The sequence below is a fragment of the Sarcophilus harrisii genome, chromosome 3 (assembly GCF_902635505.1).
Source record: "Sarcophilus harrisii chromosome 3, mSarHar1.11, whole genome shotgun sequence".
In the NCBI taxonomy this organism is placed as follows: Eukaryota; Metazoa; Chordata; class Mammalia; order Dasyuromorphia; family Dasyuridae; genus Sarcophilus; species Sarcophilus harrisii.
In genome coordinates, this window is record NC_045428.1 from 143776378 (window position 1) to 143804258 (window position 27881).

The window sequence follows — 27881 nt, forward strand, 5'->3', positions numbered from 1 at the left end:
ATAAATATTTAAATGCCATTAAATATACCTTTGTTCTTTGAATAAGCTTCCTTGTCACTGTGAGAATTACAATAAGGCATGAAAGTTAGAACCATGTGGACAAATTACTGAGATCAGCATTGGAACCAGGAAGTCACATCTGACAAAGCATGGTAAGTTATATATCCGAAGAGTCACTCCAGTCAGTTACAGTTACTAAGCTGCTTTTTAATGTACTTGTATCAGCTTCTGGAAGTACTGTTGATAAAAAGATCAAAGATAAAGAAGGCAATTAAATAAATACCAGTAAAAAGCCACTATTTTCTATTCTGAATCTTTAGAGGAAATGAAGTGAAAATTATTTCAGTGACTGAATTTATGTTGAATCCAAGATGATATCTATTTTGGAGTTTTTGTTGTTTGCTTTTTAACTAGCTGGCAAAAGGCTTAAAAAGACCCAAATACATAAATGGAGTTGCATCTTAAAAATGTGGATATTTCTTCCATTAAAAGAGATGGTAAGAAGATAATGCATATATTTTTAAGTTCCTATTCTAGCATTCTGTAATTGTGAATAGTTAAGAATAAATAACAGGATTGAATAAACTGGGATAAAATAAATTAGTGGCTAAAAGTGGATTTTTCTGTTATCATATTTCATATTAGAGTAATTTCCAAACTATATGAATCGGAACAATGGAGCTGAGTAGGAAGTGCTGCAGGGATTAATAAAATGCTTCCAATTTAATCTTTTTAACTACAGGAAAAATTCTAAGAAGAAAATAAAAATGAGACTTAACATCAGCCAAACTGGTTAGTCTATAGGTGAAAATCTGAGACAGTAAAAATTATCTTAGTCAATAAAAGAATTTCAAATTTTTAATTAAATGTGCAAAAACATTCTTTAACACACCCTCAAATAATAGCTAAAGCATATTAAAATGTTATAAAAAAATAAAAGATAATTTACAAAAACCAGGCTCTATAGGTTAAATTTAAAGGGCTAGGGATGCTTCAGAGCTAAGTGAGAGAGAAAAAACAGCAGTGTAACCAAGACTGCTCTTTCCTGGGCTCAGTTAAGACAGTCAAGTAGTAAGCTCAGTGAAGACAGTCAGTCAGTATCCTATAAAGAAAATCATTAGTTCTAGTTTGATGCATATTTTTTCAAGTGTTTAATGCATTCTTATTGGTATGAATTCTCTGTTTTAAAGACACAATCAAAATATTTATCATATTTAACAACAGCACTGATTGCAGCTGACCTTCTGCTTTGGGCACTTTGGGAGCATATGTACTCCAGGCACTTGTAACTTGAGTGGTATTAGATTCAATCTTTAAAAGTGAAGTTGCACTTGGTTTTTTCCCCACATTTTTTTTCGAAGACTTTTCTTCCTCCAAGGATGATAAATCCCAGTCCTCATCCTCTACATCTGCACACTACAATAAAAAGAAAAAAAAAGTTTTATTTTGAAGGAACAATACAATTTTTGGAGATCTTTACCAAGAATATAATGATAGCATTCTCATTCTATTACCATTCTCTCCCTATCATTAGGTCAGGAATTTTTCAGTAAGTACATAATTTCTGATAAAACTATTTCAAAGTGTACAAACTATACAAGTCAGAAGAATGCTGACTATTATCAACTTTTAGACAGGTTAATCTATTTAGAATGGCATCTTCTCAGGAAAGCAAACCACCAAGTCTTTTAAAAGGAGAACACTTGGAGGCAGCTAGGTATTGCAATGGGTAGAACACCAGCTCTGAAGTCAGGAGTACCAGAGTACTCAGACACTTATCACTTCTTAGCTGTGTGACCCTGGGCAAGTCACTTAACCCTAGTTGCCTCAGGGAAAAAAAAAAAGAGGGAGGGAAGAAAGACAGAGAAGGGAGGGGGGAGAGAGAGAGAGAGAGAGAGAGAGAGAGAGAGAGAGAGAGAGAGAACGAGAACACATATGCTTGGCTCAACTGGACAAATGAAGAATGGTAAACTAAAAAGAGGATAGATATCAATAAACATCTATTGAACACTTATTATGTACCACACACTGGGCTATGCTCAAGGGATACAGAGAAAAAGAACAACCAGTCTCTATCCTCATGGAAGATATATGGATGGGGGAGAGGAATGAGAAAATGTATAACTCAGAACAAAAAGACAAATACAAAAAAAGACAAATACAGAGTAGATGAGAGGAGCCTCAGGGGGGATGACATTAGCAACTGAAGCAGGGAGTGAGAGGTGGAGAAGAGGCCCAGAAAAAACTGCCTGGAGAAGGTGGTACTTGTGTTCACTATTTAAAGGGAACTAAGGATATTAAGATTTGGAAGTTAGGGCACTCAAAGCAGATTATACAATATAGATTATATAAGAGTGTCTCAGGACACCAGAAAGGAAAGACTGTAGTCTGTTAAAGGGAATACAAGGTAAAAGAAAAAAAGCTTAGGAAAGATGGAAGGATTGTGAAGAACTTTAAATGCCCAAAAAGGAAAGTTTATTTGAGCCTGGAGATCACTGCAGTTTACTGAGTAGAGAGTAACATAATCAGATTGACATTTTAGGAAAATTGTTTTAGCAACTAATTGTAAGGCAGATAGGAATGGGGAGAGAACTGTGAGAGTGAGCCTAGCTAGAATTGAAATAGACCCAGTGAGGAAATGCTGAGGTCCTGAATCATGTCAGTAGCAGAGAGAGTTCTGAAAAGGAGATCTATGGGAGAGATGTTGGGAGAGAAAGAAATGTCAACACTTGGAAACTTGGATATATAGGATGACTGAGACAGGATAGCAGAGGATAGTAAGGTTATGAATCTGAGTAAAGGACCTTTAAACAGGTGCCTTTTTAAGGTTAGGGATGGGGCAGGAAAAGAGTCCTTGGGCAGTCTAAGGTTTAGGGAAATTATTTTGGAAGAAAGGGCATAGTAGAAACATGTGACATATTCTCTGCTGTTTTGGGGTCACTGTTACCAGTAATGTATTAATGAAAACAAAAAAAAAATACATATCAATTACCTAAAAACAGAAGTTTGTAAAATTGAAGATAATCAGTTGTGTTCTACAAGTAAGATGATGAATTTGAATGCTATATACATCCTTTTAAGGTCTTTTGGAGCTCTCTACACATTTAAAACCAGATAATAAATCATTAAACCTAGCAAAACTTTTGGGAATTCAAATCATTGTCAAATCAGAAAGACGGATTAAAGTCACGTTGCATTTGACCATTAGTTTTTTGAGGACAGAGACTATCTTTTGATTCTTTTTATATGCTCAGGACTTAGCTTAGTGCCTGGCACATAGTAAGTGCTTAATAAATGTTTAATGATTGAGTAACTGATTGCCTCAGACACTAATTAGCTGTATAACTTTGGACAAATCTCAGGTCCTCTCTCATCATATCCAATTTGGGTTTCAGTTTCCTCATCTGAAAAATGAGAAAAAAATGAGCTCCTAGAATAATAATAAACTCCTAGAGCTATTTCAGTGGAAGGAAGGTAGTGTGAAAGTAAAATTTAATTAAATGAAAATTAGTGAATGAAACAGTGATAATGACTAAATCTTATTCAATTTTCAAAGCATGAAGAACACAGATTAATTATGTCCAGAAATGTATAACATATTGACATTTTACAAATTCACAAATAAAAAATTGTTTTGTTTTTAAGATGGACTACCTTTCTGCCTAATGTAGTTAAAGGAGGTCAGGACTCCACTTTAAATCAGATTCATTCTGTTGGTTCACCTGAGACTAATTTTCCACAGTTCCTCTCCTTCCACCCCAGGGAAAACAGTGGCTGAATAGTGAGAATCAATATTCTATTAAGACTAATAGCCTAACGTGGGCAGATTTCCAACTCTAATTTTTACATTCTAGAAAAAATAAAAACTTCTAAGAAAAAGAAAAGTTTATATTTTTAAAAAGGGACCCCACCTTTAATTCTTCTTGTGATTCTTCCTTTTTAACAAATGGTTCAGCAACATTAATTCCACCGACTGGTTTATTTACATTTTTGTGATTTGAGACTGTCTTTTCAACTTTTTCAGTTAGCAACTTAACGTAGGTACCTATATGACCAATACAAATTAATCAGCTGGAGTTTTAATGCAATTTTTGTCTATCATTTGTTAAAAATAATAATCTTATGGCCAAAGTACTTTGAGAAAACTTGTACTTCATAATTATTAAAATGAGATCACTTTGGCACATTTTTGATAAAAAAGAAACATAAGGCATTTATATCTTCTATTAAGTATACTTTTCTAATTGGAACTATTAAAAATGGTCTCCAAAATGAAATCTGGTCCATTATTTTTTAAATTAAAACAATTTAATTTAAATTAAAAATATATCAGATTAAATTATAAAATGTGTCCCTAAAGTCTTAGTGCAGTTTTAAGCTTTTTAAAACTTGATGACTTAGGCTTTGGGAACATCTAGTATTTATTATAAGTTAAAATGTGTAAATTCAAACTTATTTTATCTTTTTAAACTCGCCAAACCTCTCATTTTCAGCATATGGTCTGATCTCTACTGAGATGAAGGCCCAATGATATCAACTTTCCTAATTATGATCCTCCCTATCTCAAAATTTCTCTACACATTCATCTTCTTTCTTCTGGATCTATCACTCCACTTCAGCATTTTAATCTCACTCTAGGACCTTATTCCAATAGTTTCTTTCTTTGTATAGCATCTTCTCCATCTGTCTCTAAATACATTTGTATATATTAGTTAATGACCAATTAAGCTTTCTCCTTTCTTCACTGCCAAACTTTTCAAAACACAATCTATTCCTTTTCTTTTTTGCCTTTTTTACCCCCGAATCACTTTGTCCTTTTCCCACTCCTATTCATACACTGAAATTGTCCTCTTAAAGGCTACCAATATTCTTCTAATGGAAAGCTCCAATGGTTTTAACGTCTTTGATCTCTCTCTAGTAGTTGACACTACTACCTTCTTGAAACTCTCAAATTCAAAAGAATGCACTATCTTTTTTTTTCTCCTTTGCCACTTTTTATGAATCCTCCTTTATTATTCCTTTTCTCACTTCCACTTCCAAAGTTTAGGCACGTTTCAACATTCTTGCTTGCTCTCTTCATTTTCCCCCTCTATATTTCTTTTTTTGATTATCTTATCCATGCCCACGATTTTAATTATTACTTCCCTGTGAATTATTCCTATTACACTATAAGCTACAGTGTTACTAGTGTGCTACTAGAGGCACTAGTCCCTTATACATAACTGAACTACAGGCCACTCCTGAAGATGTTTTGCACTTTTTTCTGTGCCTTCCCTGGACTAATTCAAAATTCATCCAAGAAATATTTATTAAGTTCTATTGGCTACAAAGAGCTGTACTACATGCTAGGGGAAAGAAAAAATTTTATCAAATAAGGATCCTAGCCATGGAGCTTACAATCTTGATGCTTTCTCTTAGTGTCATGCTCTATGTACCTTTTATAATTTGTCCTACCCAATCCTACCTATAATTAATTCAGTGAATAAGGAATAAACATCAATAGTTTGATATTTTAGTGTCTCTTGTTATATATTGTAATCTTTCATTATTTTTCCATTGAAGTACTGCCTCTATTAATGAATAGCTCATGGCTACTCATTAATATACCTGGAATGATCACCAATAAACCTGCTACAAATCATTAATTCCTTTGTTTGGCAGTGACATGACTACCTTCTGGGTCAGAAAACTAAAACAAATGAAAATAATGTCCCGCACTAGAGAGACCTGAAATACATAGTTCCCTTGCCTTTGCTGATCCTTTCCATTATAGACATCAAAGGGCAGGATGTCCACAGAAGAGCTCTAGAAATCTTGGAGACTGATCCAGACTCAGAAAAGCATCAGATATTAGAAATGGTATAGATTTGGAGTCAGAAAATCCAGATTTGAATCCCAACTCTTGTCACTTACGACATGTGAGATGCTGAGCAAGTCACTTTACCAGTCTCACCTTTAGTTTTCTCTTCTGTAAAACAGGATATTGGACTAGATGATTTTATTCCTAGCTCTATATCTATGATCCTCTTCAATTTTAAAACTCTAAAGGTTCCAAATCTCTTACTATAGTCACACTCTATATATCAACACTCTGAAACACTTTCATTGCTGCCTGATATACTCAGGATAATTGGAAAAGGTTTTAGAGCCATGCAGAAGGTCAGGGCTATGAATGAGAGCTGCTCTACATTACTTTAGCTTCTGACCATCTGTCAAACTTACAAGTCCAATGATGTATAGCAATTAGTTCTGTTTTTAAAAAATTCCAATCTGCCATGGACTATCAAAGGTTCTATTGGGAGGTTTCGTTATAGTATTTACTATAAGGTGGATTGAATTTCAAAATTGTTAGAAACAGCTTTTTTTTTTTCTTATTCATTTTAGAAAACATTTTGCCTGTATGTCAAACTGAAAAAATGACTTCCTGCTTCTTTTTGAATGTAAAAAACTTACAAAACACAGGTTCAAGAATTTCAGTTAATAGTGGTTAGAATCTAGTTGATAAAATTCTTATCATTAATATTTAATAAGTCATTTATCTCCATAATTTTTAAGCAAAAGAAAGTCTAGAAAACCTTCTACAGGTTTTGTAGGGATTTCAATATCTTCGATTTCACTTCCTTCGGACCATTCGGTGTCACTTTTGGCAGCATCATTTCTAAAAGAGTGGAGGCTGGTTACAGACGGTTTGTGAAGCAATTCTGGGGATACAAAGGACTGAATGATGCCATCCTCATCTAATTCATCCTCAGAACTAAAGGGAGGAGTCCTAAATATGGCAAATCAAAAGGAAAACACAAGGATTTCATAATTTATTAAGTTGCAATACAAAGAAAGAAGCAAAAAAAGAAAGAAAGAAAAGAAAACATGCTCAACTTTGTACTCTGAATCCATCAGTTCTCTTTGTAAAGGTGTCTAGCATATTTTCATCATGAACTTTTTGCAACTGTGATGGGACACTGTGTAGATCAGAATTACTAAGTCTTTCACAGTTGATTATCTTTACGATATTGCTGTTATTGTACAAATTGTTCTCCTGGTTCTGCACATTTCAATTTGCTATCTTCCATGACCCCAAAACACTTAACCTCACTGTCTATGTCTTTATTTCTACAGTGAACAGAATTGGCATGTTTATCTAATCACTTATGTAACATGAACAAACCTGAAATAGTTTTGTCTCCCTCCTCCAACCTATCCCCCAATCAACTGTCCACAAGATCCTCCTAAATAAGTACAGGTCACCCCCATCCCATAATTACCATTCAATAAACTCTAGTAGTTACCTTTTACCTCCAGTATCAAGTATTAAATCCTTTGTTTAATGTTCAAAACTATTCATCATCTTGCCCTTCTTGCATACTGTATAATCCTATGACATTGGCCTCCTTGCTTTTCCCTGATCATGATGCTCTATCTTACATCTCTGGTCATTTCCACTGGCTGACTTCATTGCTGAAATTCTCTCCTTCTTTTATCTCCATCTCCTGGTTTCCTTCAAGTCTCACCATCTACAAAAAACCTTTCCCTATCTTACTGAATCTCTGTATTTTTTCCTTTGTGATTGCTTCCAATTCACCCTGAATATATCTTGTGGAGACATCACTGTTTGCCTCATTAGATTCTGAATTCCATGACAGCATGGACTTTTCCTGCCATTCCTTCTGAACTAGTGCATATTTAACACACTTTCTGGGACAGAAGAGGTGTTTTGATAAATTCTTGCTGACTTATTTTTGTTTTGATTACTGCATTTTGGAAGGAATATTGACAAAATAGAATGGTTCTAATATATGGACACTAGGGTTGTGGGGTGACTGTAAATAATTTTTTGTCAGAATTGGGTGAAAGGAACAATAATGCTTAGAAGATTTGGGGGGGAAATAAGTAAAAAATAATCAAACACTTGAGGAATTATAAAATATTGAGATATTCTGCCTGGATACATAAGACAAAGAAACAGAGCCAATGGGTTTATATGACAGAGTGCTAGATTTATGGCTCAAGATAAGAAAAAACTTCCGAATAATTAGAAACGTTCCAAAATAGATTAGACTCTCCTTCATGAGACCTTGAGTTTGCATTTGCTGGAGATGTTCAGGCTGAAGTTAAATGCACATATATTGGGAATATCTATGGAGCTAAGTCTGCCTCGAAGGAGGGGTTGGACAAGCTGACATCTAAAGTCCATCTAATTCTACTAGCAGAAATGTCCAGGTAGCAGTGTCACTTGAAAAATGTGCAAGAAAGTCCCAGAAAATCTAAGAATTTGTCCTCTAATTCTCAATCTAGGATATAATTACTGCTTTTTTTTTTTTTAACTCTACCTACAATTAAAACAAAATTCTAGCTGGGATTAATCTTTTAACAAAGCACTACTAAAATATAAAGGTGTACTGTGATTATCAGCACATCAAAAATAAAGCACAAATCATGCTAAAATAATTCTAGTAAAGTAAATTGGTTTAAATCTTAATTTTTCATATATTAGGAGTTCAACTAACAATGAACAGAGTTACATTGTCTTTACAAGAGGCCAACAGACTAAAACTTCATCTAATTGAAACTTATACTGGAACAGTCTCAGTCTTTGGCTTTTAAGCTACGGGCAATACCAATAAAAACCATATACGAGACATATTAACCCTAAATAAGGATGTTTAAAAAATGTTAATACATGATGCCTCTGAACACAATTGTTCATAACAGAACTTTAACTTAAAATGAAAGAACAGCTGAACAAAAAGTTTTGGAAAAGCAAGAATATACCAATTTTTAAAACTCACGAAATACTTGAAGACTTTTTAAGAAAATGCTCTTCTACAGTGTTTTTCCTGGTGGTAAAAAAAAAAAAAAACAAACAATATAAATTATTCCTTAACTATTCACCAAGCAACAATACATTTTAATATTGTAATTTCTTTTTAAACATAGTTTATTTTTCCAAGTATATGTAAAGATAGTTTTCAACCTTCTTTGTAAAACTTTATGCTTGAAAATTTTCTCCTTCTCTCCATTACTTCCCCTCTCCCCCAGACAACAAGCAATCTGACACAGATTAAATATGTGCAATTCCTTTAAACATATTTCCATATTTGTCATTAACATTATAATTTCTTATGGTATTGGGGGTTTTAATTTTCTTACAATTATAAGCAGCTAAAAGGAATGTCAATGAATCCCCGTTATTAATAAAAAACTATGTTTAAGAGCAAATAAAATAATCAATTAAACTAAATGTTAATAAAGTTAAGATTTTTGCAAGAGGTAAAAATACATACATTGGCAGATGTATCTCCTCATCAGGAACAGCTTTTTGTTTGACCAGATGCTTAGTTTTTGAAGATGACTTTGTCACTCTAGGTAATTCTCCAACTGAGGAAACTTCCAACTGGGTCATGATAGCTTTATCTGGAATTTAAATAGCAATATATATATGTATTTTTTTTTTTAGCAATTTCTTTATAGGGTCTGACCATAATTTTTTTTAATTACATGGATACAATATAGCTTGCAGATTGCATCCAGGGCTCTCATTTTGAATTGCTGTGAATTTCGTTTGACTGGAAAGTGTAAGAAAATAACTACAACCCCAGACTTAACGATGCATATTTAACAGTTTTGTCTTTTAACTAGAGACCATAATTACTAACACACTAAATATATACTAAGTATAAATTCTCCTACCTGAAAAAAGCAAAGGATTGGTAAGAAGTCTGTTTGAATTCACTGAGCTTTTTTCCTCCATCTTGCAGCTGACTTTATATTCCAGAAAGTCTCTAATCTCCTGTACTTTGGGCACTTGCTTTCCTTTCTCTTGCCTTTCAATTTCAATAGTACTTAGCACTCGATTCAAGTGCTTAGTGGGAATACCACGAACACCCTAAAGGATGAGATATTATAGGATTTAATTATATGAACTTTCCACAATATCTTGGTATTTTATATGTCTAATTCTATGGAATCTAGAGCGGTACTAGACCTGTGATTTCATTAGTGATTAGGAACTCTCAAATGAGGAAATTTTCAAACTGATGATAAAATATTTGCCTAATGAAGAAGTTCTTAACCTCAGGGTCATGAACTTGATTTAAAGGTATTTTGATGACTATATTTCAATATAATCAATTTCCTTTGAATTTTATTTTAGTAAGTAAAAACATTCTTAAGAGGGGGTCCATAGGTTTTACCAGACTGCCAAAGGAATTCATGACACAAAAAGTTTTAATGTAAGACACAATAATAGATATTTTAAAAAATCAGTAGAAATCTCTAATATTAAGAATTTTACAATTTAGTTATAACCCTGCAGAGTAAACAAATAATTAACATAAGGAAAGTGATAGTTTTGGAATAGTTTATTGGAGGGAGATCACTGGATTCTGTCATATTGAAGAAGATATCCAAAAAGGTGCTTTCTGAAGTCAGATTCTACCATCCTATAAGAGATGATACATGAGCAGAGCCTGGCAGGATGCTAGATAAATGAGGAGGAAGACAAAGGATATTTCAGGCAACACCACACACCAAATTGAGAAGAATGCAATGAATAAAAAGCATGTTTTGGGAATAGTGTGTAGGTTACAATCTGACTAAAGTGGAGGGTTATAGGTTTGTAAGCAAGTGATTGACAATGGGAAAACAGTGGTCTATGGGATGAGAAAGAAATAAGTCTGGAATAATGGAGGTCATTTAGGAGGTTGTGTAATAATCCAGATGTGAAATAGAATCTGTATTGGAAATGAGGTGAAGTGGTATGTCAGTGTTAATGAAGAGATCACAGATGAATTTTATGGATTCCAAAATCACGTCCATTTAAATAAGAATGAGAAATGTATGTATTTTTTTGACTTCCTCCAGAACATAGTCCAAAAATTCAAATGATTTCAAAAGAAAAATGTGATGGGATTATGCTTGTAACAGTATTATGTATAATAATGAGAAGCAGTATGGGATAATAGATAGTGAACTTGCCTTGGAGCCAAAGACCTTGTCTCCAGTCCCAGATCTGACACTTATCTGTCACTGGGAAAGTTGTTTAACTCTTAGTGTTCTAGACAATTCTAAAAGAAATTGAAGTTGTAGACAGCATTCTGACCTGCACTGGTAGAAGGCATTTTTTCATCTAAAAATATCCACTGAAATCACAGATCCAGCTCCTATCTCTATGTTCAACAATATACACATGCTATAAATAAATAAGCATTTCAACTCCACATCATTTTTAGTAGATGGCATTTTTCAAATGAGATTTTAATTTGTTCTGAAGACAATTAGAAATACATGCAAAAGAAAGTAGGATTAACACAAGAAACTATACTAAACTAAATTATAATTGAGGAGGACAGCTAGTTGGTATAGTAGATAGAGCACCAGCTCTGAAGTCGGGAAGATCTGGGTTCAAATCTGGTCTCAGACATTTAACATTTTCTGGCTGTGTGACCCTGGGCAAGTCACTTAACCCCAATTGCCTCAGCAAAAAAAAAAAAAAATAATAATAATAATAATTGAGGAAAAATTTTTGAGAATGTTATTTCTCTGAATGAATAATGGCCACAGGAGTTAAATCTGGATCCTTGAAATGTTCCCTATCAGAATTTTCCAGATTGCCATTTTGGAACTGAAAACATCTTGAAAATGTGTTTGGCTTCCACTACTTGAATGGCAGGATAGACTAAGTGATGCTAATATTCTTTAGAATATTTAACCCACAATGACACTGAGATGTCAATTAAATAATCTGTTGCCAACTATGAATAACTAATTAGCACATGCTCTCTAAAAAGAAGCTTCTCTTGCTTTTTATCTTTATCTTTTTGGGGGGAGAGGGAGCCAGCAGAAGACCCTAAAGAGATTTAAGATTTAAGCTTACTGGGCTAATTCCCAAGTTTTCCATTTTCTCCACCAAAATCTGTTCTAAGACTGTTCTTAATTCTTTAGTGAGAGAAGGATTGCTCTTCAAAGCTTTTATCAAGTGCAGTTTGTTATTAGTTAATTTCTTCTCATTCTCTTTTCCTGAAATAGGAAATAAAATTTTATTACCAAAGTGAAAGAATTATTGTGCAACTTCTTAATAAACAAGGTTAAAACAAATATTTTTAATTGCAAATAATCGATGATTTTTTTCATAAGAAAAAGTTTATAATTCTCCACAACTTTGAAAGCTATATTAAATAATCTTAAAAACTGTAACTTGATGAACTGAAATATTTCTTGAGAATCACCATACAATTTCTTGTTTAAATTATAACTGTACAATAATATAGATAATACGCATATGCTCATATATATGTTCATGTGTCAAAGCAACAAAAAATATATTTGAATTTTACTCTTTCCTTATGGAAAATATTACAGTTGACTTAACATGGCATACTATAGGATTAATTCTACTGAATTCAGAATCAAAGGATATAGATTCCAATCCAGGATTAGCTATATAACACCGGATAATGAATTTAATCTTTTGGGGATTCAACTTCTTTATATGTTAAATGAGGAAATTGATCAAGATGATCTCTAATATATCTTCCAGTTCTAGTTAGACATTCCCCCATTACAGTTCTAAATTTATGATTCTATGTCTACTTTATGAATCATATTATGTTTTTTAAAAAAATTTCTTGCAGAAAGCTAGGAAAAATTTTCTTACAGCAAGTGTTTCTGATAAAGGTCTCATTTTAAAAATAGAGAACTGATTCAAATTTATAAGAATACAAGCCATTCCCTAATTAATAAATGGTCAAAATATATGAATAGACAATTTTAAGATGAAGAAATTAAAACTATTTCTAGTCATATGAAAAAATGCTCTAAATCACTGTTGGCTGGAAAAACGCAAATTAAGATAACTGAGACAAAAATCACTTCACACTTGTCAGACTGACTAAAATGGCAGGAAAAGATGAATGATAAATGTTGGAGGGGATGTGGGGAAAGTGGGACATTTATACAGATGGGGTTGTGAACAGATCCAACCATTCTGGAGAGCAATTTGGAAGTATGCTCAAAGAACTATCAAACTGGAAATTGAGTGGGATGCCCATAATTTGGGGAATGGCTGAATAAATTATGGTGTATGAATGTAATGATATATTATTGTTCTATAAGAAAGGATGAGCAAACTCATTTCAGAAAAGCCTGGAAAGACTTACATGAACTGATGCTGAGTGAAGTTAAGCAGAACCAAGAGAACATTGTACATAGTACCAAGATTATGTGATGATCAACTGTGATGGAGTTGACTTTTTTCAACATTGTAGCAATTCAAGATAATTCCAATAGACTTGGGATGGAAAATGCCATCTGCATCCAAAGGAGAACTATGCAGACTGAATGTGCATTGAAGCATAATATTTTCAGCTCGTATACATTATTTGTTTTCTTGGCTTTTTCCTTTCTTGTGGTTTTTCCCCTTTTAATCTGATTTTTCTTGCACAAATTGACAAATAAGGACATATGTTTAATGGAATTGCACATATTTTAACCTATATCAGATAGCCTGATGTCTTGAGGAAGGGAGAGAGGTAAGGAAGAGAGGGAGAAAAATTTGGAACCCAAAGTTTTACAAAAATGAATGTTGAAAACATTAAAATCATTAAAAAACATTAAAAACAAAAAAACCAGTTAAATCTATTTAGAAAAATAAAATAGTATTGGAAAAAACATAATTCCTTTTAAATAGTTTAAAAAATCATTTAAGGCCAAGTATATGTTTAAATAATAAATAATCTCCCTCCTAAAAAAATTTCTTCAAGAGTTTTGAAAACAAAATGAAGTATTTTTAAAAAGATTTTTGGTCCTGGATTAGTGTACATTGAAGAAAAAGAACACAAAAAGATCCCTAGTCTACCTACCTCATTTTGATTCTCTCACTTGACTTCCTTTTTTTACCCTTTCCCTTATTGTTCCTCTACTACCAGTCCCCTCCTCCAAAAAAGCTTATTTAAAGGAAAAAATCATTTGTGGGATATCTGTCATGACCTCTGAAATGAGTTCTACCACTAACAACCTCTGTTAGTTGTTGATATTAAACAAATATTTAAGAACAAGGAACTGTGCTGAGCTCTCAGTATATTAAAAAAAGCTTTTCCTCATGAAATTTATGACATAATAAGAAGGAAAGGATATTTACAAAACTAAAGATAGTGTGATGTAAAATTTAATAGGGACAAAGGAGATAGAGTATTCTAAGAAGATTTATAAAGGGAAAGCTCACTTTTGTAAGAGAGGTCAAGTGAGAATTTCATGCAGAAAAAGGCAGCCAAAGGGAGTCTCAATGGAAGAGAATGTTTCATAAATGGGTGATAGGATTCCTTTTCAACCAGAACTCGTCTATTTATCAAGGCATTCTAGGCACATTTGAGCAGATGCTTCTTTTCTATAATGACTTGTAAAAAGTCCTAAACAAGTTAGTCTAAATAAAAATTAATCATAACAATATTAAAAGCTCTCTGTCTTTATTAGTGAACAATTTCATTTAATCTCAAAGGAAACGAATTATCTAGATTTTTTTTTTAAGAAATGATTTAAAGAATGATAATGGAAGAGCACCTAGTTACCTAGATATCGAATGTAGGTGCGCACACACACACATACACAAACACACACACACAGACACACAAAGATGAATTCTATTGTAGGTGATTTCATCAGTTTTCTTTGTGATTACAAGACCTCAATAGCTAGTTACTTTGATTACAATCAAGGCTATTTTCACTGGCATTAATTCACTCCACTGCTGGCAGTCAGCTCTCGTCAGGGGTTAAAAGTTGCTGGTGATGTCTAACATGCCCTAGAATTCATGTAAAGCAAGGTCTCTTTGATGCATCCAAGGTTATTTTTAGGCCAATTATTATGGGCATTAAGGAAAAATAGACCTCATCACATACTGAAATATTCTCTGGTCCAGCTTTTGTCCTGCTTCTTGGTCCCTAGAGTAATAGGGATTGGAGAATAAACAGGCTCAAGCTAGGCTGGAAACAATTTGTCTATAAATTTTCAAGTGTTGTATACTTGGTTAAGCTTTCTGACAATGGAATTGTTCATTTGTTTATCATTAATATTGAAGCATATAAGAAGAGGGCCTGAAAATGACAAATGTTTTTGGTATCATTAAACGCCTTTTCCCTCTTCAAGTTTAATTTAAATCTTGGTGGATTGTTTTGCTTTGTCTTGTGCACATGCTTTGTGCACAAGACCATAATAACTTAAAAGACCTCTCCAAAACTCAAGATGATGTTTTAAGTTAACATTATGCAGAACAGAAAATTGACTATATATATATATGTATATATATATATATATATATATATACATATTGTATATGTATACATATATATGTATTTCTATATAAAATAGTTGCTTTAAATTATATATACACACACACACACATATATAGAAAAACTATAGCTGAAAGATTCTTACTGAGGCTACAAAGGTGTAGCAAAGCATTAAAAAAAAAGATAGAGCATTGGCCCTGGAGTCAAGAGGACCTGAGCTCAAATCTGGCTTACAGATACAACACTTTCTAGCTGTATGACTCCGGGCAAGTCATTTAACCCCAAGTGCCTCACCAAAAAACGCCAAAAAACAGTAATCCTTTAAAGATTTACCTCAAGCAGGTAACCAAACTCAAAAAGCATAGAAACTCTGAAGGCAAATATGCATGAATAGCAGTTAGTGTTAAAATAAGGCTTGTTTTTATTACCATTGCTATCTTTCTTCTAGTGAAAGGCTTTCTCTGTTAATGCAGATGGGTACCTGCTCTACAAATTTATCATCTTAAAAGGTTACCAAGAGATAAAACAAAATTGTTAGACATATATTTAATGATATATATGTGTATGCATATGCCTGTGTACATACACATACATATATATGTAGATATACACATATATATATGTAGAGATACACACACATACATAATTGTAACAGGGAGGGACTTAAGGATCATTTAGTTACACTTTCCTCTTTCAAGTAATCTAACCCTCAAAATATTTCTTTAAGGTCACATAGCTAGGTAATGGTAGGGGGGAAAATAAAACAATTGTTTATCCCTTTGCAGAATGTTCTTTCTACTATACTACTGAAAGACAAAAAGCAGAACTGGGTTCTACCTTCAGTTCTGACATTAACTCATTGTGTGATTTTGGAAAAAATCCCTTAACCTTTCTGAACTTCAGTTTATAACATGGAAGAGTTGGACTTGGAGACCTATAGGCCAAATCCCATCCAGCCCTAAAAATCTTGTGATTCCATTAAGTGGGAAGACAACTTTGATCCTATACAGGTGTATTGTCAAATGATAAATCTTTATTAACAAATAAAATAGCTTCTAAAAACTCAAGCAAAAATTTTGGAAATCTCATTAAGTCTACACCTGAAAGACACTTTGGAAAATATGAGCACCATGCAATAAATCAAAAAAGAAAGATGGAAAAATTGTCACTCAGCTGACCAGGCAAAAGAACCTTTATAAAAAATATTCCTGTCTAAATATCACATACGAAGACTGTTAAGTCTGCTTCTTAGGACTGCAGCACTATAATCCCAATCCTGATGGAAAATTATGCCTGAATGTTATATATATAGCAGTCAATCAACATACATTTATTAATTCAATCAATTTGTTAAGTACTAGGTGCTGGGGAAAAGGCAAAAGACCATCTTTGCTCTCAAAGAGCTCACAGTCTAATGGCATTAAAAACACAAAACCAAATGTGTCTATACAAGATTTATACAAGGCAAACTGGAGATAACTAATACAGGGAAGACTAGCATGAAGAGGGACATGTCATGCAATCTCCTTTAATCTGTAAAATTGGTTCATTTAAGAACTCCATCTTACTGGTCTCATCACATTTCACAAGTACTTTTCTATATTGATTATTTAGTTATACAAATAAATGGGAGACCATCCTGTACATCCCTCCTATACCTTGTTGGTGCCTCCCCTATGGATTTATCTTTCACACTATATATAGAGAGTTGCATATTGTCTCTACCATTACAATGAGTTCCTGGATGGTTGGGACTGTTTTTGTCTATTTTAGTACAGTACACAATAGCTAGCAAGGACTTAATAAATGCTTATTGGCTGACTGTAGACTTACAAACCAAACAGAGTAATAGCTGTTCATCCTGGATACCTATAAAGGCAGCTCACAATAAACAAAATTACAAAGCAAATCTTTCCATCACCCTCCAGGCACATACACAATATAATATTGCATTTGATCAATGACTGATATGAGCCAATGTTTTGATTCAGTACTGTTTCATTATAACTCTGGTTCCTCATAGAAGTCCTACAGCAAAATATGGTAGATGCTCTCCATGACAAAATTTTTTAAGGTGCAACATTATTAAAGTCACCCCTAAGTTACTTTAAATAACTTGTTACAAGCAACCCCTTTGACTCATTATAAAGGGAAAAGGACCTAAATATGCAAAAATATTTATTGTTGCCCTTTTTGTGCCCATCAGTTGGAGAAAAGTTGACCAACTTATGGCACATGAATAATAGAATACTACTGTGTAATAAAAAATGAACATGCATATTTCAGAAAAACCCCAAAAGAATTCTACAAATTGATACAAAGTGAAATGAACAGAACTCAAAAAACATTGTATACGGTATCAGCTATATTTGCGATAGCTATGATTCAGTTATTTTCAGCAACACAATGATCCAAGACAAGTACAAAAGACTCATGAAGAAAAATACCATTCATAACCAGATAAAGAACTGATAGATTATAACTACAAATAAAATATATTTCCATTTATTTTTTCTTGTATTCTTTCTCTTCTGATCTGTTTCTTATTTAACAACTGTGACCAATATAGAAATGTGTTTTACATGACAGTTCATATATAAACTATTTCAAAATGTCTACCATCTTCAGAAGAGGGGAAGGGAGGAAGGAATGGGGAAAATTTGGAATTCATAATCTTGTAAAAATGAATGCTAAAAATTTTCATGATGTGTAACTGGGAAAAAAGAAAATATTTTAAAAAAATAACCTGTTATAAAATTCTCTAAGGTTTCAGATGAAATAGACTGTAGACATTTAAACGGCAAAAGGCAACAGAGTTTTTAGGGAGTGAGTACTTTAACCAATCTTGGTGGGACTGTAGGACTTTTGTCAAAGGATAGGTATCTCCCACTGAAAGGAAGCTAGGAAGAGAAATAGAATGTTGGACTTGGGAGTGAGGAAAGTCTGAGTTTGAATTTTGCCTTGGATGCTTATTGTCTGTATAATCTTGGGCAATTCATTTAACTGTCCTTTTATTCATCTCTAAAATGAAAATGAACTTACTTTTTGGGGTTGCTCTGGCCACCAAAAAAATAATATTTAAAACACTTTGTAAATCCTAAGGCATACTATAGTATTAGAAATTCTCCTAATCATTTTAGGTAAGTACATCAGCTAATTTTTAAGGATGATACAAGGAAATTTTGATTGTTCCCCAGTAGCTGGATATGAATCAAATATGATTAATGTTTGAGAGGGACAAAGGGAAGGAGTTTGAAAAGGGAGAATTGGACCATCAAAAACTGTGGACCATTTCTATAGCTCATGCATACAAACCACAGAAAAGGATGACCCCTCTGACAAAAGTCAATTTCATCAAACAAATGGGAGGACTAATAAATCAAGCAAGAGTTTCCTGATCTTCCCTGCCATATGAACAACAATGCTGCAGGGATGAAAGGAGTATAGAAATTAATATACTACTTTCATATTCAATGCCTACCACCAGTACAATCCATCTTGCTTCAAGAAAGAATAGGAAAATTTTAAGCTGAGTGTACCACCTCAAATATAAGAACCACGAAGCTTCAACCATTAAAAATTAAACCAATAAAAATTATTCGAAAATATGCTCAAAAAAACACTATCACTGTCTAAAGATGATGAAGGGCAGAAGCACTATTACTGAAAAATGTTGATCCACTTAGATATTTTGAATTTACCTTCCAAAGGCAATAATCATTTCTTCAGAACAAAAATCTTCAAAACAATTAAACAATGTGACTTAGCCACTCTAATCAATACAAATATTTGTGACAATTCCAAAGGACTCATGATAAAAATTCTATCCATCTTGAGAGAGAAAACTGATGAACTCTGAGTGCAGATTGAAGTGTGTCTTTTCCACTTTATTATTCTTCCTTTTTTTTGCAACATGGTTAATAGGGAAATGTGTTTTACATGATTTCATGTGTATGTATAATGGTAACATATTTGTTGTCTTCTCACAGGGAGAGGGAGGGAGAGAACTTGGAACTTAAAAATTTAAAAGGATGTTTAAAAAATAACCATAGTTATCTGCTTATTTTCAGTATTATCCCCTTTAGCTTCTGCACTTATTGTGGGGGGTATTTAAGTGCTTTAATTATTCTCCCTGAATGGTGACATACTCCCCAATTCAAGACTATTTATGTGGACTTTTAAAAATGAGATAAATGTTAAATTTTCAATGTGAGTATTTACACCTCATCAATAGACAAACTCCACAACCTGGGTCTGATTTACAGTTACGTTTATTGTCTAGATTTAAGAAAGTAATAGGGAAAATGTTAATAATGCAGATTAAACTTAAAAGTATGTTTTACATAATTTTTCCAGAAAACCAATTATTAAACCTTTATCCAATTCTCTGCCAACACTTGAATGTTTAAAATTGTATCAATTTTAAAAGAATGGAAATGAATTAAAGTAGAAGCAACAATTTGTTATTTAAAGCTGGATTAAGCATAAAAATATATATTAATTTTGGCCTGGCTTAAAAGTGAATTGAGTCAAATTGAGAAAAAAAATTGAGTCAAATTGAGAATGGAAAGTAAGGAAAACACTTTGCTTATAATATTGAAATTATTAATTCAGATTTAGTTTGGGTTTGGAATTTTAAAAAATAACTCTCAATGACAAACTTTCATAAAAATACATTTTAAAGAAAAAACAAACTCTTGGGAATATAAGACATTATAGATATAAAATTTTACTTTTCTTTTTGATAGAAATTACAAAGTAAATATTTAGACAAAGGGAACATGAAGACATGCAAATTACTTCTGCAATATGATAATATAGAATGTTCACTGAAAAGGAAATTTTGTGAAATAATATTTTAAAAAATCATTCATTTAGTACAATGAATGATGGAACTGTAGGAGGACTGGTGTAGAATCCTGACTTAGTCCCTGAGGAAATCATAATATCTCTGAAACTGTTTGTTTCCTTCTCTATAAAATGGGAATTATAGCAGCACCTACTTCACAGAATTATTTTGAGGATCAAAAGTACATAATGCACTATAAGTGTGAAATATTATATAAGCAAAGATGTGTGACATATGCCTCATATCTGTAATAATCAATTTTGACAGCCTAGAGTAGCAATAATAACTTTTATATAATATTTTAAAGTTTGCAAAGTATTTAACCAATATATTTCCTTTAATCCTCATAACAATCCTGGGAGATAGATGGGTGCTATTATTCGCATTTTACAGATGAGGAAACTGAGGTAGACAAATGTGATTTGCCCAGGGTCACACAGCTAGTAAATGTCTGAAGCTAGATTTGAAGCAAGGTATTCCTGACTTTAGGTCCCATCTCTAATGTAAGGAATATGGATAGAAATGATCATAAAAATCCATAAGAAAGCCCAACTACAACATCAAGCCAGGGAACCGTTAATAACTAGCTGAAGTTTCATCTCTTCTCTCAACTTCTTCCTTTTACCCTTACCTCTTGGGAAATGAGCAGTAGTGATTCCCAAACCTAGTTTTTCAAAAGCCTAAGAAATCTCCAATTATCTCTACAGCTTCAAAAAATTATCAAAACCAAATTATTTTTAAAATTTAAAAACAAAGATCAGTTAGCAATTTCTGTTGTGGTTCAACAACAAAAATTCTAGCATGGTAACCACTATGAAGATTGGCTCATGAGTAAAAGGCAATAGAATCACCCAAAAAGAGATGGGAAGAGATATTAAGAGAAATGAGGGCTAATGCACCAGCTTCTGTTGTGTAAATAAGTAATTAATGTAGCCTCCAAAAATGATGCTGGCACCATTTTTGTGAATCATTCCTGACATGACTAACAGCTGTCATTCAGATATGTTATAACATTCGACATGGAGACATTGAAGGTCTCTCAAGTTAGTTGTAAAAAGTATTATAAATTGCAAATATGGTATTAAAATGACATAATTTAGATCTTGCTAATGAATCATTTCAACACTTTCTAATTAAACTAGTCAAAAATTTAACAACACAAAAACAAATCAGTAACAGTTTCAATTATTACCTAAGAAAAGGCAACAGCTCATCCAATCTTCTAAAAAAATTTTTTTCAATCTTAAATATAAGCACCTGGAATTCAGAGGGTTTTTTTGCTATTAAAAATCATTGTGTATACCAAAAACCATCTTTTTTTCTGACTACATTTAATATTTAGGTATTTGCTAATTAAGTAAATATTTAGGTCACTAAATGGTATATGATTTTTGTTGGTAATTGTATGTGATATGTGACAATATGTGATACAGGAGATGTTAACTTATTATCAAATTTTAAAAATGTTCCAGAGTAGGGATAAAAGATTCTTTAAAAAATAAATTCCAAAATTATTTGGAATTGGTTGAATTTTAAAAGCATTTATTATTTATTTCTATTTCATTTCAGCTGATATTAAGTGCCTATTTATAAAAGTAGTGAGCTTGGAACATTATTGTTGTTCAGTCATCTCAAGTCATGTCCAACTTTTCATGACTCCATTTGGAGTTTTTTCTGGCAAAGATACTACAACAGCTTGCCATTTCCTTCTCCAGCTTATTTTACAGTTTGAGGAAACTGAGGTTAACTGGGTTAAGTGGCTTGCCCACAGTAATTCATCTACATTTGAACTCAGGAAGAAGAGATTTCATGACTCTAGGTCCTGTGTTCTATCCACTGTACCACCTACCTTCCCCATAAAACACTATGTATTCCCACAAAAACATGGGGAAGTATTTAATAAGAAAACAGGCCTGGTAACAGCTTCAGTGGCTCTCCGGTATAAGATAAAAATTCTCTTTTTGGGATCATTTAAAATCTTTCTCAATATGGATCTCATGCAACCTACCTTCCATGACTTACTTCATGATTTACTCCTCCTTGCACGTTACATTACATCTATTGGCATTTTCCCATCCCAAACATCCCACTCTCTTCCTATGTCACTCATGTTTGGAATGGTAACTTTCCTTATTGCCATCACCTGGAACTTTAAAGGTTCTGATCAGAAGTTACCACTATGTATGTTTTTTAAATCTTTCTAGTCATTACTGCCCTACAAAATTATTTATGTTGTATATATTTTTACCTAATTCATCTGTAGTTTGTTACAAAACAGTTCAGCAGCCTAATCTCCCTATGAGTGGGAACCGTTTCATTTTTTTGGTCTTGTATATTGAAAACCTAGCATGGTCCATGCAGTTAGTAATTCATATATATTTGTTGAATGTTAAATGAATGTATACATATCACAAAAATATTTGAAAAATTTAACCATTTCCTTTATATGTACAGCATCACTACTCATGGTAGCATATCTCAAAGTTTATTCTATTTTCATAATAAAATATGATAATTTATGTATTTATGCCTTAATAGATACTACTGATACCTTTTTCTTCATCTGAAAGTTCCTCTATCGGTTCCAGTATTTGCAACTTGGATACCTGTTCTATTAATGAGGAAAAATAGGAATAGCACAAACAGGACAACAGAAGGACAAGGTCAAAGGAAAATTAGCCTTTTTTCTAACATAATTCTGAAAGTATGATATAATTTCTATGGTAATTTTTCATAATTATATTAGGAAAAATTCATAAAATTCAATTTGTGTAGGTATTTAAAGGAAGGTTTTTATCAGACTTGCAAACTGACTTTTTAAAATGAAGAAAAATAACATAGTAATATATATATATATATAATATTTATTTTGATTTATTTCACTTAAATTTTTATACTGTAGTTAGAGTAAGACTTCTTTTTTACTTTCACTAAGTCATAACCAATTTCACTGGGCATTTTATTTTGGAAGAAATTTTAAAATATGACTGGCTTGTTTTAAAGTCAACTATGCATGCCAAATTTTTTACATTTTCATTTTCTACATGAAAACACACTGATCTAGGTATGTGGTAGATTTAACCCATTTTCTTCATGCCATAAATAGTCTCTTAATTATTTCATAGATGTGTGCATATATATATATATATATATATATGTACACATCTGGAAGGGGCAAGAGAAGGTATCTAAATTAGCCCCCTCATTTTAAGAATTAAGAACTGAGGCTCACGTCATTGCTTTTAAACAACTATTTTCACTATATTGGACAATATTCAGGTAGCACACATGGTTTTGTTGTTGTTTTTCATTTTAGAATGTAATATTCTTTACAGAGAATAGAAATAGATTTACTGATACCATATGAGAGAAAAAATCTAAAGCCTTTTAGAACATCTCTCCTAATCAGCAACTCCATTATTTAATTTCTAAATGTATTTTGACTAATGTTTAGGCCTAAACTTACTTTAAAGATGCTGTTCAATAAATTTTTGAGTGAGAAAAAAAATCTTACTTTCAATGTGTGGGTCAACAAAAGAAAGTAAACAGGATAAAGAAATGTGAATAATTCATTACTTAACTTCCCTGAAATAAAGACAAACTCAAGTCTATCATCTAATTCTTTTAATAATCCTTCTTTGAAAATTTTAAAAATACCCAATCTATTTGATAAAATGTTACAGTTAAATAAGAATGTGTTCAAAAAAAGGAAAGGAAATTCCTTGGTTTCCAAAAGACACTGAATTAATTTAATGTTATACTACTTTATTGTAACCATTTTGGGTACAGAGAATAGAAACATTTTTATTAATTAAACCCACACTTCAAATAACAAGGAAAAGGAAATTTGACCAGACATGTTTCTCAGTGAAAAAAAATTCTCTCTCTCACTGAATCCCTTGTATTCTGAATTCTAGTTACCCACAATAGCTATGATTTCATAAAGTCCATCATATACCATCTATGATCATTTTAATAAAATTGTAAACATTTTAATAAGACTAAAAAATTACATGTTCTTACACTGAAATTTCAGTTAATTATTTAGTTAATTATTTATTCTACCTTACACAAAAATGTCTATTTTATTTAATAGAACTGGTCTTAGGAGATAAAAGACAATTTGCTTTTCCAATTTGAAGAAGAAATTCTTAATAACACAAGATAGTTATTATTTGGCAGTTTTTAAATTGAAGTGATTTGTAAGGAATTTCTTTCAAAAAGCTTAAAGAAATGATGATTCTTGTTATTTGTCCTTTGTTCTAGAAGAGGATCATGATATCAGGGAGGTGATGCCATGACATGCAAGTGAATTAGATTTGAGTGACGGAGGGTTGTGCAAAGTCATCTACCTCACTTGTCCCTCCAGAGTTATCTGGGTCTAGTGGCAACGAACAGATCAACTGATATTTCTTGCGCAGTATGATAAATGTGTAAATATGTTAAGGGAGAAGTGGAGAGGGAGAAAGAAAAGTTTTGAACACAAGGTTTTGCAAGGTAGAATGTTGAAAATTATCATTGCATGTATTTTGAAAAGTAAAAAGCTATTATTATATATAAAAAGAAAAATACAGGCAAAATGATTAGAGACAGCCCTGGATGAAATGATGAAATAGGAGAACTTGGCCTTTTTAAAAAAGATGAGGTTTTTCAACAGGTCTCAGTTTGAGACTGCACATAATCAGTGATTAAAGCTAGGTAGCCACTGAGACCAAGATTCTCCTCTTTCACCTAGTCCAAAATTATAAATAAACAAATATATCTAAGAGGGGAAGACCCTCAAAGTTTCTGGCCAAAGTAGAAATAATTGCTATTTACATTCAATCTGAGTCAATTAGGACCCAAGAAAATAGTACATGTACAACTCATTACAACTCAGACATACGTTTCATGTCTCATTTTTTCCATTCATGCTCAGCTGCTTTTTAGTTGAAGAATGTGGGGAAAATGTGAATATAATATGACATTTTCTCATAGTTTAGGCAAATCAGTCTTAATTTGCAGTCACTATGTACCTAATCATATATACTTTCCTATTTGTAGACTAGACTACTTTTTGCTTAGTCAAAAATAATTTTGAATTTGAATTTTTGTTAGACTTCCTTCAAAAAGAATTCATGCTCTAGTTATCACTCTGAAATTTGTGTCATTATATTTAAAATATATAATAAAGAATACAGCCACACAAGTATGTGTACACCTGAAAGAGTGATTCACAGATCTCTGAGAAGTTTCCTATCTTTCAGGCATTTTTACAGCATAAAATGGGATAATCCTTAAGTAAAAGGAAAATTCAATTCGTTTGGAACACTTTGCTATTTCTCAATGATGTTATTAAACTGAGTTTTCATCACATATGATAAGGAAATATAAATATAGGAGGAACTTACAGTAAATACTTACCAAAAAAATAAAATAAAATAAAAGAGCAACAGTGGAATGTAGGACAAAGTTAAAACACTAACTAAATACAGACATTAGATTCATTTCAATTTAGCAAATACATCTTCAGATCAATGCAATTTGACCTACTTTACCTCATGATATTTTCTCTTATCTGGCATATTAGATTATGTTTAGACAAAGATCAAAAACTGGCTATAATAAATTAGTCTACTATTGCATACATCTTGCAATTATCTAAATGTTCTTTAGTTAAATCATCCAAAATTCTTCCCTTAACTTTGGTTAAATTCAAATCATTCCACAGATCTTTTCCTTACTTATTCCTTTTTCTTTACAATTATCTTATATTAAGCTTCACACTTAAGAGTTCCCTTTAGTATTAATTTATCATGCATTTACAGCCCTGGTTTCCTTCATGACTCAACTGAAGTACCATCTTCTGCAAGAGCTTTCCTTTCTTGATATCTCAATGTTCCTCCCCATGCTTCCATTCCCCAAAAGGATAGAGTTTTCTCCCCTTCTCACCCCCCCCCCATTTCTTGTATCTTTTTAAAAGGTATTTTCATATCAACTTGAAAAAAAAACTATCTTGTGATAGGTACCATGCTAAAACATTAGAGACACAAAGACAGCAAAAATAGTCTTTACCCTCAAATAATTTACAATCTAATTGGAGGGAGACAACATGCAAACAACAATGTTCAAACATCTTATATACATGATAAATTGGAGATAATCAACAAAGGGAAGACACTAATTTTAAGGAAGACTGGGAAAGATTGATTGTAGAAGGTGAAACCTCTCTCTCCTTCCTCTGAGAAGGAGAAAGACAAAGACAAAGACACACACACACACACACACACACACACACACACACAGAGTTAAAAAGAGACAGAAAGAGAGATAGAGACAGAGAGAGAGAAATTTGTGTTGTTCGATCATTTTTTTAGTTTGTCCAACTCTTCTTGACTCCATTTGAGGTTTTCTTGAAAGATACTGGAGTGGTTTGCCCTTTCCTTCTCCAATTCATTTTATAGATGGAGAAATTGAAGCAAACAGGGATTTAGTGATTTGCCCATGGTCATATGGCTAAATAAATATCTAAGGCCAGATTTGAACTCAGGGAGAAGAAACTTCTTGATTTCAGGCCCAACATTATTCAATGTGCCATCTAACTGCATATATACATGTATATAGGTGTATATGTATGTATATATATTCATATAAATAAACACATATAAGCATTATTTTTCCAAACAACTACTTTTTAGCTTTCTCTTTTGGGAATCTTAACTCATGGTCAGAAGTCAAAGATTGGAAAAGATTTCTTGCAAGTAAAACATTATAGATATATATCTATATATATATACACATAAAATATGTATGCACATACATATGAATATATGCATGCATTATATGTTATATATAAATATGTATGAACACAAATATTTGCATGAATGTATGTATGTCTGTGTATGTAGATATAGGCACACATGTGCCCTGGAAGGGATTATTTTTTGTTGTTGGGTTTCTTACCCCCAACCTTAGCATTTAGAATAATAACTACAAAAGAGTAGGCACTTAAGAAATGCTGATTGATGGACTGAAAGAATTCTGTTTATTGAGTGGGTAAAACATTTATTTGGGAAACTTATAAAATAATTGAAATACCAGTTTTGGAGCCAAATAAAAAGCAGAATATGTGATGAATGTAACAAATTAATATTTTCAATTTTCAAAAACTATCAAAATGTAAAAGTTTAATAAAAGGAAGAGAGAAAACTTTTACTAAAGATACTATTGTTTACCAAAAGTCTTTATCAATGGGAAAAATCATATATCATAGAATTTGAGAGTGACAGGCACAGATTGCAGCAGTCAAAACTTCACAGAAGAATTTTCTCACTTCTATTCTTTTAATGCAGTGTCTAATTTTGTTTCAGATACTTTTTGTTTTAGTTGATCTGAGCAGATAGCAATCATCTGAAACATTTGAATAAATGAGCAAAAGTAAAATCACAAGCAACACACACACAATTTCATAACTTTCTACTTAATTTGAGAAGTACATATTGGGAATGATTATAAATAATATGACTGTTACATAATATTTTTCAAGTCTAGAGTTGTGATGACCCCAAACCCACTTTGTATACTACTCTGGCTGAGATAGGTACAATAGCTTCTAGCTCTAGCCCAAAGCATCTATAGTCTTTTATGAATAGTATACCAGGTTCTGACCCCTTCCATTCTGCTATGCAAGAGTTGGTGATAGTAGTAAACCACTAGCTTACTAACAGAAGCAAGGAGAGGTACTGACCAAGTGGAACTTGCTAGTCAGTGTT

The 27881-nt window shown here is 32.4% G+C and overlaps 1 protein-coding gene across 2 annotated transcripts in view; it reads right to left on the minus strand.

The window, feature by feature from the left end:
* Positions 1-28: 28 nt before the first annotated feature.
* Positions 29-27881, minus strand: part of DZIP1 (DAZ interacting zinc finger protein 1) — a 74889-nt gene continuing 47036 nt past the window's right edge. The window contains exons 12-20 of one of the 2 annotated variants that reach the window (XM_031958559.1): positions 22682-22741; positions 11873-12015; positions 9688-9883; positions 9282-9411; positions 8787-8834; positions 6576-6769; positions 3912-4045; positions 1242-1416; positions 29-237 (exon numbers count right to left, since the gene is read on the minus strand). In XM_031958559.1, the coding sequence (XP_031814419.1) occupies positions 158-237; positions 1242-1416; positions 3912-4045; positions 6576-6769; positions 8787-8834; positions 9282-9411; positions 9688-9883; positions 11873-12015; positions 22682-22741 (1160 nt within the window). In that variant the 3' untranslated portion in view covers positions 29-157. The remainder of the gene's footprint in view (positions 238-1241; positions 1417-3911; positions 4046-6575; positions 6770-8786; positions 8835-9281; positions 9412-9687; positions 9884-11872; positions 12016-22681; positions 22742-27881) is intronic. The other variant, XM_031958560.1, reaches the window with a different exon arrangement.